A 20,395-nucleotide genomic window follows, 5' to 3' on the forward strand; every position below is an offset into this window, starting at 1 on the left:
CTCAAAGAAATGCGTTACACCCATCCTGCAACACCTTCACTGGCTCCCAATAAAGCAGCATATCCACTTCAAGATCCTCCTCATCATCTACAAAGCTCTCAATAATCTGATCAATAAAATGTATTATTATTATTGTTGTTATTATTACTATTGGATTAGAATTGGGTGACAATGTTTTGCTACATGATTTACAACCAGTCAAAACAAAAAAGGGAATAGTAGACTTAAAAGTAGAAGAACTAGGCCTACTAGAAAACACAGTGAACTGAAAGAGTTAGAGTTTTATTAAAAATACTTGTGTCCCCCCCACCTTTGAAATCAAAATTTCGTTCTTGTATACCGTAGTGATGATTCATGGAATGCACCTTAAACGCTAAGAAGAAATTCAGCGTGGACACCATTTCCCACAAACCCTTGCGCTGGTTGACTAGAAAACCCGGAAGTTAGCGTCTCCCTTTTAAGTCAGTCCGTGACAAACATGTCCGCGTCTCCTGCCTGCCGACCAGTGAGCCATGTCATTTTCGACATGGACGGACTATTATTAGGTCTTTAATCTTTCTATGTGTCTCATATGTTGTGGTTTTGTTTCGCATGTCTATACGAGCAGGTCGCACCGACGCTGAAGTTGCGTGTGATGCGGAATCTCGCTGTAGTCGCGCGTGGTGCAGAGTTGGCGTTCAGAACTGCATTGGAAAAAAGCGCGTGTTCATGTTTTCTTTGCACAAGGCTAAAACAACGTATCGCACCGAACATTTTTTTAATATGTTTTAACCCACAGGTGAATTCGGCTTATATTTAAAATATCTATATGTCCTCCAAACCCTAGAAATAAGTCTTTTATTGACGTAGTTGACATATTTACTTCATAAGAGTCTTCATAAATCAGTGAAAGGAGCTGATGTAGGCAAACATCATTAAATGTAGCCTATGTTTAACCTTAATGATGTATTTTTTTTAATGATCTCATTAGAACATTTCCTTATATATTAGGCTATATTTTATTTTCTAACAGATTTGTAGGAATGTCCCATAAGGTTCCATTCATATGCATCCACTTTGTGTTTTCACATTTTAGACACCGAACGACTGTACACCGTGTCCTTCCAGGAGGTATGTGACCGCTTTGGGAAGCAGTACACCTGGGACATCAAGGCGTTGGTGATGGGCAAAAAGGCTCTGGACGCCGCCCAGGTGATCCGGGACTCCCTCGAGCTTCCCATGACCGCCGAGGAGCTCCTTGCTGAAACCAGACGGATACAAGAGCGGATCTTTCCTTCTGCCAAACTGATGCCAGGTACGACCCTCCATATATCAAATCTCAAAAAACGTGAAATGAGCCCTTGTGTGTCATCTTTCTCAGGGGTTTTCCTGGATGTGGTACCATCCTGGACCCTCTGTGGCATATTGTTGCTTCTGAAGCATTTGAAAAATAGTACCTTTTGAAATAAAATACTTCCTAATTTGAGTTATTTGCTTTCATCTGTAGCCTATTTATAGCATGCATCACGTTGCATCACAGTCTGAACTTTTCTATTCAATAAAGTAGGTAAAAGGTTGATAATATATAAATGTAACATTTAAAAACAATGTTCTTTTCATCATGTGGAGGTGCATCGACTGGCAATAATCGCTATCTGGCACGTCCTTACAATCTACCATTCAGCAGGCCTGATAAATCTGTTAATTTTCTTTCAAAGGGTTCAAAAATAACGACCCATAACCACTTCAAGTAGGTCTGTGACGGCTGAAAGTTCCGCGTGGTGAAGAAAAAGAATATATGTTACCATTTATGTTGCGATGATTCAAATTGAATTGGCCGACTGATGTCTGGATTCCATGGTTAGAACTGCGTCCTTGAATTCTAATGGAGAACGATTAATTTAGTAGTATTGAACGCAGCGAGGGTTTGCTGTTGAGTACTGTGCTTGCTGGTACATGTAGGCTGTGTGGGTTTGCGACGAATCATACAGATTTTAAATGTGTCAATACAGGTATGAGTACATGAGTACCTCAGTTAAGTTTTGAGTATGAGTATGAGTACATGAGTACCCAGTAAAGTTTTGAGTAAAAGTATGAGTACCCCAGTAACGTTTGATGAGTATGGGTATGAGTACATGAGTACCCCAGTAAAGCTTTATGAGTACATGAGGACTCCAGTAAAGCTTTATGATTACATGAGTACCCCAGATAAGATTTGATTACATGAGTACCCCAGTTAGGGATGTCCCGATCCAGCTTTTTGCACTTCCGATCCGATACCGATATTGTAACTTTTAGTATCGGCCGATACCGATACCGGCCGATCCAAGCATGTGTTAAAGATTAAAGATGCCGGTTGATGGAAATGATCCAAAATTAGGGGCTGGAAAAATATGGCTTGAAAATGATGAGCATCACATTAATAGCTACAGATACTGTAAAACACTACAACGACATGAGTGCATATATTGTCTTATTTTATCAAGTAAAATATAAGTTATAGGTTTACTCAACAGCCTAATAGTTCATAGAAATTCAGGTAGAAATAGGTTAACTCAGAGTTCCACAGCTTATCAAAAACAATCCTCCCCCCACAGGGAGTCCTTTGCTTTGCATTCACACTGCTCCAGCCCAAACGGGCTTTAGCCCGTACACACGTCATCACGTCCTAATACTACACACACAATATGGCTTGATGTTGTTTTGAAGGAGTGCATATATTTATCGACAACACTCGACCTGCATCAGCGCATGTGCGCACGAGCGGATCTGTGCGAGCAGGCAGCGCGGAAGCCGGGGTGCAGTCGAATAGTCAAAAAATAAGGTCCTAACTCCTATTCCTAACTCCTATTCCTTGACCTCTGGGAAAAACGTCACGGGGTTAAGGAAAGGCGATAGGAGAACTCAAAAGGATTTAGGAAAAGACGGCCGCGGTGCTCAGAGAATCCGACCGGACTTTCACTAAGCTACGTCATTATAACGCGGCTGCTGATGATTGACAGCTGATGATCGGCACCGGCAATTGACGTGCGTCTGCACTGGAGAAACTACAATAATGGACTACAAAAATGCGTTGTCCACTTCTCCACATGTTGGTTTTATCAACAGCTGGTTCACTGACCGGCTTCAGGTCCAGCAGCTCCTCCTTCCTGTTTGACCGTTTGCTTTATTTACTTTTCATTTGTGGTTTTAGTTTCGTTTTTGTCAAGTTTGTAACATGATTGAAATAAATTAATAAAAAAATACCATTCAATTATTATCACTGTCCACACACATTTATGATCACTATTCCAATTACTATATGTCTGCATGAAAGTAACTGTTAAGCATGCAAATGAACATATTGTTTGTTTTCATGAACGGCCGAGGTGTGCAGCACTTTAAATGTTGCTCTCGCAAAGAATTGTGGGTCGGCGTAATCTCCTTTCCTTTCGCATAGGAAGGTCCGTTGCATCCTATGCTAAAGGAGCTCTGAAAGGAAGCATTGGAGCTCCTTTCCTTTGCATTTAGAGAATCCAAACGGCTCTTATCATGGCGGCCACTTGTTTACTTCCGGGTCACTTCTTCAGTTAGGAACCTTCCTAAGCAAAAAAGACTATTCGACTGCACCCCCGGTCCGGTTCCGGTACCGGTCCGGTTCCGCTCACACCACGAGTCTGAAGAGTGCAACAGCTTATCAACAATACAGTGTTTTCAAAGTAGAAAGCGACATCGTGGTGGTTTAACGAGGCGGAACGGCATCAGAACAACACCAAGCAGAGGCGCTCCTAATGTAAATGATTATTGATTTATGAATGAATTGATAGGTGGCTTATTTTTGGCTTATTGATTTTATGGCCTGTTCAATGGTAGGGGAAACACTGGACATGCACACAAGTCCGTCTTGTTGTTGTTTAGGTGATGCTGGACAGGTCGCGAGGTGTGCGCTAGGTGTGCTGGAAAACGCGGACCGGACTTTGTACTCCAGTAAAGCTTTATGAGTGCATGAGTACCCCAGTAAAGCTTTGAGTATATGAGTACTCCAGTAAAGCTTTATGAGTGCATGAGTACCCCAGTAAAGCTTTGAGTACATGAGTACTCCAGTAAAGCTTTATGAGTACTCCAGTAAAGCTTTGAGTACATGAGTACTCCAGTAAAGCTTTATGAGTGCATGAGTACCCCAGTAAAGCTTTGAGTACATGAGTACTCCAGTAAAGCTTTATGAGTACATGAGTACTCCAGTAAAGCTTTATGAGTACTCCAGTAAAGCTTTGAGTACATGAGTACTCCAGTAAAGCTTTATGAGTACATGAGTACTCCAGTAAAGCTTTATGAGTACTCCAGTAAAGCTTTGAGTACATGAGTACTCCAGTAAAGCTTTATGAGTGCATGAGTACCCCAGTAAAGCTTTGAGTACATGAGTACTCCAGTAAAGCTTTATGAGTACATGAGTACTCCAGTAAAGCTTTATGAGTACTCCAGTAAAGCTTTGAGTACATGAGTACTCCAGTAAAGCTTTATGAGTACATGAGTACTCCAGTAAAGCTTTATGAGTACCCCAGTAAAGCTTTGAGTACATGAGTACTCCAGTAAAGCTTTATGAGTACATGAGTACTCCAGTAAAGCTTTATGAGTACTCCAGTAAAGCTTTGAGTACATGAGTACTCCAGTAAAGCTTTATGAGTACATGAGTACTCCAGTAAAGCTTTATGAGTACCCCAGTAAAGCTTTATGAGTATTTGAGTACTTGAATACCCCTGTAAAGCCAGTATCGGACCAGTGTCAGACCCAGTATCGGGTCCGATACTGGTATCAACAGGTATTCTGTATAGCAATGTATTAGTCTAACCGTCAGATTTATTCTTCAACATGTGTACCACTAGGTGTGGAGAAACTGGTGCATCACCTGCAGAAGCATCACATCCCCATCGCCGTGGCAACCAGCTCGGCCGGCGCAACGTTCGTATTGAAGACGAGCCAACACGGAGACTTCTTCGGCGCGTTCGACCACATCGTCCTGGGTGACGATCCCGAGGTGAAGAACAGCAAACCTCAACCCGACTCCTTCCTGGTCTGTGCCAGGAGATTTGACCCTCCGGCTCCTCCAGAGAAGGTAAGGACTACAACACAGGAACCACATCCGTTATTCAAATATAGGCACAGGACGTCCCTTGGGACCTTTTCCAAGTCCTTTGGAAAAGGTCCCAAGGTACCCCTTCCAAGACCTTTTCACAAAACACATTGTTGTTGTCAAGAGACAATATGTCGGACAATATGTCCTAAATCTGAGTGTACATCAGTTTGCAGCGAATGCGTTCCATTCCGCACTCAAACGTGTTGAGCTTTCAGAGTTCATGGACTGTTTGAGATATATTTTCAGACACTCTGGAAGTCGGTCGAAAAAATAGCTCGCTAATATCTCACTAAAAGACATTTGATAACAGTGTGTGGCCTGACCTACTTTGGTGAAAAGTAGATCACATGTTAAAAAAAAAAAAAAAAAAATGGTATTATGCTAATTTCAACAACTCTACTGTTGATCATTGGGCAGTATGAAACTGGATTATTAATCAGTCCCTCCAGGATTTAACTGGCTTTTCGGGGGATTGCTGCTGATTTAAAATGCCTGCGATTCTTGTTGCAATATTTTTAGCAATTGTTTTGCAGTGGAAATTGCATGTAGTTGTAATTTTTGTCGTTATCCAGGAGGATAAAACTGCACTGTTCCAAGTGTTCTAACGCTGTGTTCACATCAAACGCAAAGAGAATTTTGCTTCAGAAGTTGACGCAAAGATGCGAATCTTCGGCGGGCAGAATGAGGAAAATTACGATATATGCTGACAGAGATAGTCTATAGTACAAACAGCCACGTTGCTGCTGTATTTATGTCTAGATTACGTTATTTTGAAGGAGCAGCTACAATGTTAGCTTAGCCTAGCACCCATCCAACCAAACTCCATTCAGAAAACAAGCATTTTAAAAGTAGTAAGCTTGTCGTCTTGTAGACCGACCTAACAAAGCATGACTTTGGACCTTTTCCTGATCACCATCATTATGGAGTTATTTCAGCATTCTGTTTATCTGGTTATTGATATTAAATCACAGCTGAATAGTATATTTTGGGTTCAACCAGCTGTAGTAAACCAGATCCAGTGAATCCAGCTTCTTTTATGCACAAGCTATCATGCTGCACCTGGGAGCAACCGGTTTTATTCCAGCTGCCTAAAGATATATTTCCATGATGATGAACCCATCCTTCATTTTTTTAATGGGCGGTTCACTTGGTGCAGTGAGCATTCAGAGCGGTGAATGGGTAGATTATGGGTACATTTTCTTCTGCCATTCTTTGATTGTCTTCCTCTTAACAACTAGCACATCCTCTATATTCACTTTTGTTCAGGTCAACCGTGCACAAGCGTTGAATTGGCAACATGCCCTTGGAACATTAAGCTGATACAAAAAGAAAAGACTTGAACACTCAAAACTTGTATATATTATACAGCATTCTTTTTAATAGCTGCCCACTCATACCCTCGTCCCATTCAACATTCATTTCTGGTTCAACTTCTTCAATGTCATAAACACAGGAACTGCAGAGGCAGTCGTTGGAAGTAATAGTATAAGAGGTGAGTGAGGGTTTAAAGCTACAGTGACGATAAGTGATGGTTCTGAAAAGTGAAGCCAAAGCTGAAGTGTCGTGAACTTGCATTCTCTCTCTTAAAAAAAGAAAAAAAAAAAGAAAGAAAAAGTCTGATTGCATGGAAGTCTATGAGAAAATTACGCTACTTCTGTTTTGATTCATTGTTCATTGCGTAACTTCACATTTAGAGTCCAGCAGACCAGAAAGCAGGGGATGTTTTAGGGGGCGGGGCTACCATAATGCAGAGAATGCACTTTAATCCTTAATCTTTAATCCTTAACCTTAATAAAAAATGATAGGGTCCATATATTACATTTTTACTATTAAACCCTCCATTTACAATTGGCTCCTGGATCGTGTAAAAGCCAAGGTGCGTTCAGAAAAGAAATGATTCAGAAGGTGAGCAACCATGGCATTTTCCCCGTCATAGTGCGTTTTGATATTTACAGCCTAATTTAGCAAGGAAATCTGAGGCATCCAATTGATATATCCTCGCTAACTCCTTTCATTTGAAAGGCTTTTTTTTGCCGCCTGTGGCACGGCATACCTGATGTTTTTTAATCTGGAGCCAGCCGCGGTTAGCCCTGGCATTTTTCTTGATGAGATATGAAACGGAGGCTCAGAGGGGGAATCAACAGTGTTCAGTGGTATAACGAATGATGATGCGTCACTCCCCGTCTCCCGCTCTCTGACAGGGGAAGGGGGGTGAGGTAGAATAATGAAGGGGGGAAGGGGGAAGCAGAAGGAGGAGGAGGTAGACGGGAGAAGCAGCCGTATGGTAATAACACACAGTTGTCAGCTCTTCCTGCCCTGATCTCGACTTGGATGAAAAAACACCAGCTTGTTTTAGTCCAGAGACGTGATAAATGGTGTGTGTGTGTGTGTGTGTGTGTGTGTGTGTGTGTGTGTGTGTGTGTGTGTGTGTGTGTGTGTGTGTGTGTGTGTGTGTGTGTGTGTGTGTACACATACCAATTGTGTGGTTTTGATCAATATCTGAAAGGGCCTCGCCAGGACCTTGATTTTGGCGTCCTTCGGGCCATTGCAACAACATAATCTTCTTTCTTCGTGATCCCATGTGCCCGAACAAAGTCCCCTGTGCCTGAACCAGAAAACACCCCAGAGCATTATGTTCCCACCCCCACATTTTCAGGGTTGAAGACTTATCCCTTCCTTCCCTGAACAAAAGCAACATCCATGTGTCAAATGTTCTTCTGCAAACTTCAGTCTGGCTTTGAGGTGCTGCTGAATGAGCAATGCAGTTTTTCTTGGAAGGTGAACTAGAAGATCCTTCTCAACAGTCCTCTCTGAAACATCAAGTCCAGAAGAGGCCAGTTCAGCAACAATCCTCTTGTTGGGGATTGTTGTTCCAGACTGATTTTGTTACTTTTTGGCCTGATGAAACGACTTCTTACCAAGAACTTAAGAGTCCCTCTCAGTCAAATGTTCATGTGCCACAAGCCCTGTTACATTCCAAAATACGGTGGACAGTGGTACCTGCAATCAGGTTGCACATGTAGCAGCTCCTCCAGGATGGGCACATCCATATAGTCACAAGAAGGTTTGCTGTGTCTCCCAGCACAGTCTCAAGAGCTTCGAGGAGATACTGTGAGGTCAGCATGAGGGCCCGACGTCCCCTAGTGGGACCTGGTCTCACAGCCCAGGGGCCTCATTTATAAAACTTTGCGTAGGATCCTTACTAAAAGTGTACGTATGCCCAAAAGCCAAAGCTTGCGTGCGCCAAAAAAAAATCTGATTTATAAAACTGCGCACGCAAGCTGTACGCAATGTACACAGATCATCTACAAGTGTGCGTACCTGAATCCCGCCCTGTACACGCCCACTTTTTACCATATTAATGAGCCGGCATGCAATTGTTTCCGTGTGGTAAATCACGGCGACAGGTCAGGAAAAAAGCGAAGAAACTTAACTTTTCAGAAACGGAGAAGAGACACTTGTTGGGGAGGTGGAGGCCCGGACAATAATTTAATTTAGTGGCCACAGCAGCGGGATCAGTGCGAGTGGCAACACATTGCTGCTGCAGTCGGCGTCAGCTGGACCGAGCAGACGGTGGCAGAACTTACGAAAAAGTGGTCCGATCTGAAGGTAAATGACATCTTTTTGCTCCTTTACCAACATGTATTTAATGTATTGCTTGCGTATTTGAGGAAGTTTGATTTTGATGTGACATTGACGGGGATAGTGTCTGAAAAGGAGGGAGACAGACGCGACCATGAGACCAGAGGGATAAGGGTGAACAGATTTTAAACTTTTATTGTATATAAAACAAAACGTTAAATAGTTTCTGTCCTTCCAGAGTCTGCAGCGTTGGGCGTAGAGGAGGGTGACGGTGAGGAGGGTGAAGGTGACGGGCCCCTCGGCACAGCGTCCGGGGTGCACTGCTGCTTTGCGCCGCACACGGACGCTGTGCCGAGGGCATGGCACATCAAGCGGTCGGGTGCTCACTGATGCCGTCCTGCAACTTCAGCGAGACACAATTGCCGCCATCAACAACGTTGCAGATGAGCTACAGCAAACGCGCACTGTGATTAATAAAATAATACGTTTACAATGAACATTGATTGTTGTCTTCCTTATCTTACAAACGCATGACAACCTCACGGATTCTTGCACCCTGTTGATACCCCTCCAGTCGGGCAGGGGGCCGTGGCTCGGGGTCATCATGCTAGGGACTCTACCACCTTTGCCGGTTGGTAGAGTCTGCCTCCTAAGTTCGCTAAAGTTGCGCTCTCCACGCTCCACGACTGAGCGTGCACGAGCGTGGCACTCATTATAGCGCTCTGGTGGTTTAAAAACGAGGATAAAGTGTAACAAGTAAACGATGGCTTAATGGCTGTATGTATGTGTGTTGATGACACATGCACAGTAAATAAGGAGAATGTTTAGTTATTCCCACTGTGTTCTGCAGGGATCTAATGGAGGATATTTATTGTATGTATTACATGCATTTGGGCCGTCTCCTCCTCCTCCTGCGGTGACGGCGCTGATTCAATATTTCAAAATGATTTTGATTTAAGATACAAGTCAGATTTTAAAAGAAGGTGTTAATATGAAAAATAATATCACTCCGTAAAAGCGTCAAAAACACTGCTGGAGTTCATCATGATAACGCGGATCTAACGTATAATATGGAGTGAAATGAAATGTGTGCGAGTCATCTAAAATGTAATAGTGGTTCTCACGTTTACTTCCTACAATCTGACATCTGTATCGCTGATTCCCCTCCAGTCTCCAGAATGTGCGTACCGGTACGCATGCCTCAGAGTTTGCTTACAGGTACGCACACTTTCCCGTCAAGTTTGGTTTTTATAGATCACAACCTTTTCGTGGAAAGTGGCGTACGCACGTTTCCAGGCCCGTTTTGTGCGTACACAAGCTTTATAAATGAGGCCCCTGAACATGCTCCATATATTCACCGCAGCTAATCCCAACTGAGCATCCGATGCCACCAAGTACTGCCAGAGACTATCCAGAAGCTCACTGATGCCCTGATCCAGGTCTCATCAGGAGCAGCCCAGACGTTGGGTCAGCCTTCTGTTTTCAACAAATTCTTCGTACATCAGTTGAGATTTTCTACTCCAAGACACTACAATGCATTCAGCTCGTAATCGTAAACACATAAGCGTTGATGAGTAATGGTCCAAGGGCAAATCTGTGCAACTCCGAATGATTTTATGTAAATTGAAGCAAATCCATAGTCCGACGTGTGATCTAGTGTGATATTGAGAGCACCAGGGCCACTCCCTCCCTATCAACACAGTTGAGTGGCCTCAGTGGTGAGTAATATGGTGTTGAACGCTGCTGTCAGAGCTGACCCGAAGTGCAAGAGAAAGCACCGCTCTCTTTTCTATGGAGAGAAAAGACATTTTTCACGACTCCAAAGTAACACTGCTGATGAGACAGGAGATTTCACCGAAGGTGTGCTCGGCAGCCTGAATAAGATTAATGAAACATGAAAGTGAGCTAGTTCGTGCCCACACTGATGGGGGGGGGGGGGGGGCAGAGATAACTAGTTCTTCCTCTGCCATTAATCATACAAGGCATTACACCTGGGGCAGGCTTTATAATCTAGATATTTAAATCAGGTACAATTAGGACATGAACTTTTCTATCTGAACATTAAATTGGCCGATTACTGCACTGACAAAGCTTACCATCTTCACCCCTTACCTTCATCCAATACACACTGGCGTGAACATTTGCAAATGCACACCCCTGGATTTAGGTTCTTCTGTGAAAGTGTTGAATGGTATAAATGTTAAGTGGTTGAAGTCACTTTAAATTGATTGTTGATTGTAAATTAAGCATTCTGGTGGACTCCAAGAAGAAAATAAAGGTAAAAAGACATTTTCTTCAGGTTAAAAAAGGATACATTTAGTAACACCAGCTTTCAAATGGTCAGAAGCCGATAAAACGCCGGTAGTTTCTCGTACGAGGCTGCCGCACAGCAACCTTGCTTGTGGTTAAAGAGTCGTGTAAATATGCGAGACGAGCAAAACTTCACCTTGCGTAGTTGTTTTGATGCATTGAACTAATCAAATTTCCAAAACACATTGAACACGTCATACAGCCGACGAATCCATAGATGAGGCCGTGTGACGCATCACTTGTTTCGCAAAGCCGGGGTGCTATCTAAACGCAGAGGAGTCGCCCCCTGATGGCCAGTAAAGAGAATACTGGCTATGAGGTATTCCCTCTACTGGCCATTAGTAGAGTTTGGCCGACTGGTTTTAGCAGCTTCCCATCATCAACTTCTCAGCAGTACCACTCTCCACCTGAACTCTTATGAATGCTCTGACGGAGGCACTATTTTGCAACAAAGTTCAGTATAAGGAACATCAGAAAACTGCGTACCTACTGCATTCATAACTCCTTCCTGACGTTTTTGATTTTTGCTGTGGTATAGCCATATTCCATTTTATCTTGCGGGGGGGGCTATGTATCGGTGTAGCGTGTGTGTGTGTGTGTGTGTGTGTGTGTGTGTGTGTGTGTGTGTGTGCTACATGAATGAGGGTGCGGGGATGTTAAAAGGGTTTGTTTTATTTTATTTTATTTTAATGTAAAGCACTTTAGGCTGCATTTTTATATGTGTGAAAGGTGCTATATAAATAAAGATGACTTGACTTGACTTGACTACTTTCATTATTGATATCGAGATTTTAAGGAAGGGTATCGAATCCAGGTCACAATCTGGTATTGTGACAACAATATGTTGTTGTGTTACCTCCATGCTAGCAGGTTTTGGCGGCACTGGTGTGGATTGCCTTTAAACGTCTGTAGTCCTGGCTGGACATAGCGGAGCCTTGGCAGTTTTCCTACCCACCTTATTTCCCAGTTACCGACTGGCTGCCAATGTATCCTCCATGTTTGTCCCTCCAAGGCAATTACCAGTGACAGCAGTGCCATCAATAATGATTCCCATAATTCACCATGATTCAAATGGCAGCGAGAAAGTGGGGCAAATGAAATCCAATTTCGCCCATATTGCCCCTCAAAAGTGTTGATGATTGGTGACATCGTCTGGAGACCAGTGCCTCTCGTGTTCTGGGTCCATGTCTGGACACATAAGAGCCTTGGCAGTGGCCCTCACCACCTTCCTGTGAACCCTTGGTGATGGTCTACAGCAGAATCTGGAACTGTATCACTCTTGTCCAATAAATCTGCCTACATTTCCCGCCATTTTCTCACTAGATTGATATGATACCCTGGCTAAATATCTTGTTAACAATACTGAAAAATGGCAAAAGGAAAACCATCAGGAAAAGTAACGGAATAATGGATGACAGTAAATTGAACTTAAAATTAATTTTACTATTAATTAAAATTGTTAAAATGTAATATATGAATTAAAATATGTCCATGGTATGCAGTGTGTGTGATGTTTGTCAATTTAAAAGACCAGAACATTTTTCAAGACCAGAAATTCTAAATTTGTGGTATCATACAAACCAAACTGCGATGTTTTCACAACAAATAGCCAAAGACCAATATAGGCTTGGGCGATGTATTTTTAGCTTAACAATGACAATAATAAGGATCATTGATCGTTCATACTCAACATTAACATTGGCCTCAAAGATTCTGGATCAATGAGGCTTTATCACCAAATACAGTTTATAAAATGAAAAGTGTAGGGCCCCAATACAGACCCCTGTAAAGCTGCTCAGTGAGATACATCTAAAGAACAAGCGAGACCGTTTGTTAGTGTGATCAACGTTAACATCCTGGTACCGAACACATCGTAGCTTCAAGTACTGTAGAGTTTAGTTTGACTACAGTACTTGTTTTTTTTTTTTTTTTTTTTTCAAAATAAGTTCCCATGGCAGTCAACCGGACTTCACCTCGCTATACGATCCCCAGTTTTTTGTGAAAGCTTCCCACACTCTTGGCTTTTAGGTGCTTTGACCTGATGCATCAGTCAGCTGCTTTCCCTTCAAAGCAGTGGACCCCCGTTCTCCATTGAAGGGAAGCTCTGATCCTGTGCACCTTGCTGTTAAGTCGTTTACAACTCTGAGTGTTAAATAGGTTCCACAGTACACATTTAGTACTATGAAGAAGAAGTGCCTGTTGGATTGTAGCAGCGACTTCAACTCCCATCAGGCCCACTTCACTTCAAACAGCGTGACAAAATGGAAGTCCTTATTATTGAAGCCGATAGCGTCACGTCAGCGGTCATATGGGCTTCATACCTCAGACGCACAATCTAGAAGTAGGAAAACGAAAACGCAGCTGAATAAAGACTCTTATGTAAAACCGCAGAGCTTAGTTTTCCCCTTGCTTGGCTTGGCTTGTTCTTTATTCACCTCTTCTTTCAACCAGCCAGATCGCCTTCCGTTCATATCAGGCAACCCCACATACTTAACTTGCACTCTTTTGTGAGAGGATTTCTCCTGGGTAACACCTCCCAGATAAGCACGGGTTCTTCTCAGATGTACTGGAGGTTCTTGTGGGTCAGTGGACCATGAAAGACCTTCTCTTCTGAGTTCTTACTTGTGGCCTCCTGGCTTCCCTCATTCCCTTCCACCCAGATGATTCTGACTTTATGTCTTATCTATAGTGCTGTTTTAAAGCCGGCATTTTTAAAGATCTGTAAATATTACCAAATTAGTAGTAACTAGTAATTATGTTGACCACTACCAGATAACTAAACCAAAAATAAATAGCACACTTCCAGTTTACTACAATATAATGCTAAATTGACATTTTTTTTTTTTTCATGAAACCACTGTTGGGTGGAAGAGCAGTGAATTATGGAAATACTTCACTGATGATTGTCTGTATATAAGTAGCGGATGTTGTCATTGTGATGTTTGTGGACTATACGGTTTTGAAGTCTCGAGTTTTGTCTTTTGACTGTAGCCATCTTGGCGTTACCATCTTGTATTTTGACCATCATAATCTTTGATTTTGGTCATCGCCATCTTGGATTTTGACCATAGCCATATCCATTTTTTTTTTTTGGCCTTCTCCATCTTAAATTTTGTCCGTCACCATCTTTTATTTTTGCAACCTGAACCGAAGTGACCATATTTGAACTGTAGAAGAGCAGCACCCCAAGCAGTAACCTTCATTTTTTCTTACTATCTAAAATATTAAGCATTTGTAATGAAATCTTATATAATATTATAGTTGAGGGAATAGTTTAACAGGCAGTGATGGCCAAGTTCATTTGGAAAAACACTCTGTAGCCCTCCGATTCCTCTTATCTGGTTTAACACACAACTTCCTGGCTGGATACTTTATCATATCTATCACACACTTCAAAATGTGTGAGCTAAGGTTTTTGTGGGGTTCTTCCTCAGATCACAAGCAAAGCAAAGGCTGGGCATGGTGGCTTTGCAGGCACTCACTTTGGCTCAATGGTCTGATTAAGTCCTCGGGCTCTCCGCCGGCTTTTCTTGGAGCCGATCTCTGGACACTCAGCATAACAGTAAATTATCTCCTAATGAAAACGCGCTCATGCCTCCGTTGTGAATGCCTTGTGTCAGTCAGTAAACAGAAAGGTCGGCTGGAGCTCAAAGGGGGTCATCTTTGAACCACAAGGTTGGTGGCGCGAACCACGGATCCCAGTCCCCACACAGTCTCTATATTTAATACTACGTCACTAGTAGGGATTTTCCATTATCGCCTGATTTAAATTATAAAGAACTTGTAATATATGCTGCTAACACACATATTTCGGGTTTGTCCATCATCAACCCTTGGATTTATTTCTGCCCTCCACAACAGAGATGGGGTAATGTTCCCCATCCCTCACTGGGCTCCAGGATCATTTAGAAGATGCAGTGGGCAATCTGTCACTGTCGCTTAGTCACCGGCCGCCGCACGCCAGACTGTCTGACACGTCAGCTCGTTATCGGTATTCATCAGCCCGCCATATATATATATATATATAATTTGGAAAGCAATACATTTGTAAAATAAACGATAATTAATCAATAAATTAGTGAATTCAAATTAATTAAGTATACTTTTTTTTATTTTATTTTTTTATTAATGACAAAAAAATAAGAATGAATCAATTTGATATAAGGTTAATTTGGAAATCAATACATTTGTAAAATAAACAATGATAAATCAATACATTTGTGAATTCAAATGAATGAATGAATTAAAAATAAATAATAAATGAATACATTAATGATGAAAAGATTTGAATTAATCAAATAATACATTAATGAAGTCCAAAAAAACCCACCTAAAAACATTGCAACATGCATATATAGTGAAATTCTGGAGAGACGGTCCACAGAAACGGGTCTTGGTCTTCCTCCACAATCACGGCGTGCAGGCTTCGGCTGCTGTCATATTCCCACAATGCACTTCTCTCCAAGAGTAGACGGCCCGGTTGTTAGTGGGCCAGTTGGAGACAATAGGACTGTGTGTGTGTGTGTGTGTGTGTGTGTGTGTGTGTGTGTGTGTGTGTGTGTGTGTGTGTGCTTCCAGCTCCAGCCTCACACCGCCTCCGCTTGGTCTCTGTTCCACAGCGAATCCAGATTCCAAATCCACTTTATTCATAAATGTATTAATTTGACATTATTTTACCCTTGAATTGTGCTTTGAATTCAACCACAAGAAAATATATTAAATCAATCCCCTTAATTAATCAAAAATAAATTAGTAAATTAGCTAAAGAAATGTGGTTGAATGTAACAATGCATAAAGGGGCGTTCACACCAAACGCAAAGCAAATTTTTGGTGCGATAAAAAAATATGTACGCTTTGTGAATGACGTTGATTTTTTTGGCATGTTAAAAAAATGTAGCGGTGTGATTGATTTTTTCCCCCCAAAATTCACGTGTGGTGCTGGGACATATTAATTAATTGTCAACGGAGGCTAAACGCATCCCAGCGGTCTGTGGTCGCTGCCGTTTTTATGCCAAGACGGCGTTATTTTTAGTGTTTACGGAGCTGCTACAATGTAAGCCTAGCTATGATTGAACGCCATTCAGACAACAAGCATTTTTAGAATTATTTGTGTATCGTCTTGTGGGCTGACTGAACAAACCATGACTTTCAAATTTTTTACTCATCGACGTCATTATGTCATACCTTCGGCATCATTATTCATCTGTTTATCGCAACAAAATAATTTATTTTGGGTTCATACCACAAAAATTCACTTTGCCCCGTTTCGAAGCATTACCTTCGGTAACAAAAGACTTTGTGAGTAAAAGTGGAGGATGAAGCCGTTTGTGAGGGTTAAACAAGCCTCCTTCAATCCCAGACTCCTATGATGCTGATTCCTCTTACATCAGCGATCGTACCAGCTCTGAATTCGGGGGTTATTTCCGTTCGTCACGACTAGGCCGACTCAACTCTTCCCTCCCTCTGAACGGCTGGTGAAGTGAGTTTCGCCTGGATTTACCTCGTTCCGTGTTAATGAGGCTTTGTTGTTGGCTGCGTGGGCGTTGAACGAGCACAACGCCTCCTGCTTGTGTGACAGCCTCTGTTGGGGAAGTAGATTTGAGCTGCCGTCAGCAGTACTTCGGCGATGCTGCTGTGTGTTTTTTTCCCCCTCTGGCCGTCACTTGAGGTAGAAATGTGTACACTTAACTGACAACAACAGCAGGATGCATTTCTATTACACTGTTACCGCATACAGGTATACGTTTGGGTCGTTTGATTCCGAAATGTGATCTAGAAGCTTCACATTCCCCTGCTCTAATCACCAGAAGTAATGTCATCCATGTCCAAGTATATTATCCCATAACACTTCTACTTCCACAATGTGAAAGTGTGGAAAGGATGCATGGTTGGGTGTTGGGACCTCACCATTAGGACTACACAATGCGGCCTACAAAAGCCTTCACATGCGGTCAGAACAAAGGGACAAAGGAGATAAAAAACTACAACTGCCATTTTGGTTTCACCTCGCACCTAGGTGCGAAGTGCAACGTGACACAACTGGTGCCCTATTGGCTGACAACCACAGGTACCCCAGGGGGTCCCCGGGAGCAGCCGTGAGCTATATAAACCGGCGCCGCCTTAAGAACTCTCTCTTCCATCGCAACACCACGTTGCAACAGGAGGTGGACTCGTCCACCGCAGCTCACCGCTGCAACAGGAGACCAACTTATAACGTCTGCAGCGTTTCCTTTGTCCTAGGCCACAGTCTTCTCCCCGATCTCGCTGGACGAGCAACAGACTGTTTTTCCCCGTTTTCCGTGACTCGCCCCTTTTTCTTTTACTCGTTTTTGGATCCTGAGAGATTGCCACGACCGCGGGATTATCTTTGTTTTTGCCTGCGGAAGAGGAAAACAACCGGTTCCTGCATTCCAGCTACCAGCTCCTGTCTGAAGTCAGCTGACCAAATTGCCAAGCCGCGATTATATTGTTGCCCGTGGAAGGAAGAAACACAAACTGTTTTCTTTATTCGAGTTTGATCAACGAGAGGGAAAAACGCCCCGCTCTCGTCTGGACGTAGCCGACTCATCACGTCCCCCGCTGACGCCGGGGACTCACGAGCTACCGTCGCCGCCCGCCATCGCCGGGACGGACTTGCAGCCTATGCAACGACACCAGTAAGAGGCTATCAGTCTGGGCAGAGACATAAGTTTGATAGTGTAGGATAGAGCTGTGCGATATTACGATATATATCGTAGTACGATATAAAAATGTCTACCGTAGGATATAAGCCTCTGTCATTTATATTGTAATTTTAACGTGTAGGCTACTTGTTTAGCACTGTTGCTACACGCATTTCCACTGCAAGCGTCTCCGCTGCGTTGCGTCTCCGCCACGCCAGCGGAGCAGATACGTTTCACTTTAGTCTATGGGTCAATCCCCACCAGGTCCGCTGCGCTGCGTGTCCGCTGCGTCTCAGCTCCGGCAGTCCGCAGCTCTCCCCAACAAATACGGACTTCTATTTCTGGCGGATGCCGGACCACGGCGCAGCAATTCAGCACAGGGCAAATATAGCGAAACAGGAAGTTCGGTACATACTCAACAATAAAACTTTTCAAAATAAAACACTTGTGTTAATAAAACTACTTGACTACGTCAAAAAAAGTCTTGTACTCCTTCCTTGGGAACACTGACCTTTGTATCGCTTGGTTGCTGTGTTTACACATATCTTTAACTGCAGCGCGCGATTACGTATTTATCGCGAACGACGGACTGTGCCGTGGCGGACTCAAACGCATCCTGTGGGGATTGGCGGACGGCGGACCGAAGCCGGATGGGAGATGCACCGCAGCGGAGACGCATGCAGTGGAAATTGGGCGTCGTTAACGTACACTACGGTTGTGATTTAATACGCCGTGTAAAGCACAACTCAATGTCGGAATGACCGTTGGATATCCAAATTTTGAGTTCAAAACAAGTTCTGAAGGCGAATGTAACTGCAGCAACGCTACTGCGTTGTGGTAGCATTTTTACGTCACCCGCAAACGTTTACGGCACTGGTCGTAGTAGTGCTGAGATGTGATTGATTTATTTATATATATATATATATATATATATATATATATATATATAATTCTAAGAAAAAATACTATATCGGGATATATATCGTTATCGGGATATAAAATTAGCTATATCGGGATATAACATTTTGTCCATATCGCACAGCACTAGTGTAGGATATGCTTGTAATTCTTGTTAACGTGTTTTAAGTTTTGATCACGGACCGCCGAGTCCGTTGCTTTCTGTGTTGATTGTATTTGAATGCTGATTGTGCACCCACGCCGCTGGGTTTCATCTCGGTAACAATGCGTGTCCAACCTCGGACACATTCACGAGCTCAGTAAATGATCTACCATCAGTTAAAAGACCGGGGTCCCGCCGAACGAACGCCAGTTCATTCACGGGCTCCCGTGTGATGGTAATAGCTTACTGATCCTTTGTGTATTACGCGCGCATTCTCTCTCTCTTTGTTCTGGCTAACACACATGCGCACACACATACACCACCCCCACACGTATCCTACGCCAGCTGTTTCCGTCTCCGGACGCTAAGGAAATAGCTCCATCTGGTGGCTGTACCCGGCCATCTCTCGCTCTCTCTCGCGCAATTCTAGCCGACGTCAGTGGCTCCGCCCCTGAAAGCTGTGAGGAATAGCTCCATCTGGTGGCTGCACCCGGCCATCTCTCCCCCTCTCTCGCTACTCCATCTGACGTCAGTGGCTCCGCCCCTGAATGCTGTGAGGAATAGCTCCATCTGGTGGTCGCGCCCGGCCATATCTCTCTCCCTCTCTCTACACACACGCACGCACGCACGCACACACACACACAAGCACTCCACGTGGGTCTCTTCCTTTGTTAGCTTAGCTTTGTGTGTTAGGTAGTTAGGTAATAAGGCTTTGTTTATTGCAGTGTTATTGATTGTGATCATTATTACTGATTTCAATAAATCTTATTATATTATAACTAGCGGTCTCTTGTGCTTGTTGTGTATATGTCACTGGATAACAGCAGGTTGTGAAGGCTAGTGCTCGAATTTCACGCCTTTTTAATTGTTCGATTGTTTTATACTTCTATGCCAATGATCACGATGATTGACATGTGAGTATAAAACCTTTTATATTGAGACTGAATACAGTTTTTGGTTATCTTTTCCCTGATCCCAGGGTGGTGCCCCGTTCATTCATGATTATATCATAATATATTAAATATAATTATTAATATCGATAATCATATTGACATCAATAATTAGCTGTTGATAACCAAATCTGCTCCTGCTACTACCCCAACATGGGCTTAAAATAGCTACCTACAGTTAGCTTTAGAAAGGCAGCAACCTCTGATTTTCCAAAAAGTTAAGCCAAGGCTGAAGTGCCTTAAACTTGCATTCTCTCTGCTGGCCATCAGGGGGCGGCTCCTCTGTTTGCGAAAAGAAGTCCATGAGAAAATGACCCTACTCACTAGACCATACATAGACCATAAAGTAGGGTATGCCTTAGGGGCGGGGCTACCATGTGTTTACAGGTCGTTATATGCTACTAACTAAGATCGCTTTGTAGCTAATTAAAGAACACTTGAATTATGAACTCCCTTTGATAGCAGCTTCCCACCCGAAGCCAGATGGATCCAGATCCCGATGGTTCCAGATCTCTGCCGCTCCAGAATCCAAATATGGTCACTTCCTTCACTGGTTGAAAAGATTTACTTTCCCTCTCTAATCCGCTGCAGAGCCGCCATGTGTCTGTGTCTGTTTGTCCATACAGCACTGGAAGCAGATTAAAGGGTCATTCCGCGAGCTCATTGGGTAATTACCACTTTTAATTGCTCCCAATCAAGGGAATTAGCGAAGGCCCCTCCGTTATGCACTCTCAATCTT

General features: G+C 43.1%; 1 protein-coding gene across 1 annotated transcript in view; it reads left to right on the top strand.

Moving 5' to 3' along the window:
* Nucleotides 1–435: 435 nt before the first annotated feature.
* pudp (pseudouridine 5'-phosphatase) overlaps nt 436–20,395 on the top strand; it is a 28,953-nt gene continuing 8,993 nt past the window's right edge. The window contains exons 1-3 of the mRNA XM_084004649.1: nt 436–545; nt 1,076–1,294; nt 4,842–5,071. Of these exons, the coding sequence (XP_083860775.1) occupies nt 479–545; nt 1,076–1,294; nt 4,842–5,071 (516 nt within the window). The 5' untranslated portion in view covers nt 436–478. The remainder of the gene's footprint in view (nt 546–1,075; nt 1,295–4,841; nt 5,072–20,395) is intronic.

Source organism: Eutrigla gurnardus (assembly GCF_963514095.1).
Source record: "Eutrigla gurnardus genome assembly, chromosome: 24".
Classification (NCBI taxonomy): domain Eukaryota; kingdom Metazoa; phylum Chordata; class Actinopteri; order Perciformes; family Triglidae; genus Eutrigla; species Eutrigla gurnardus.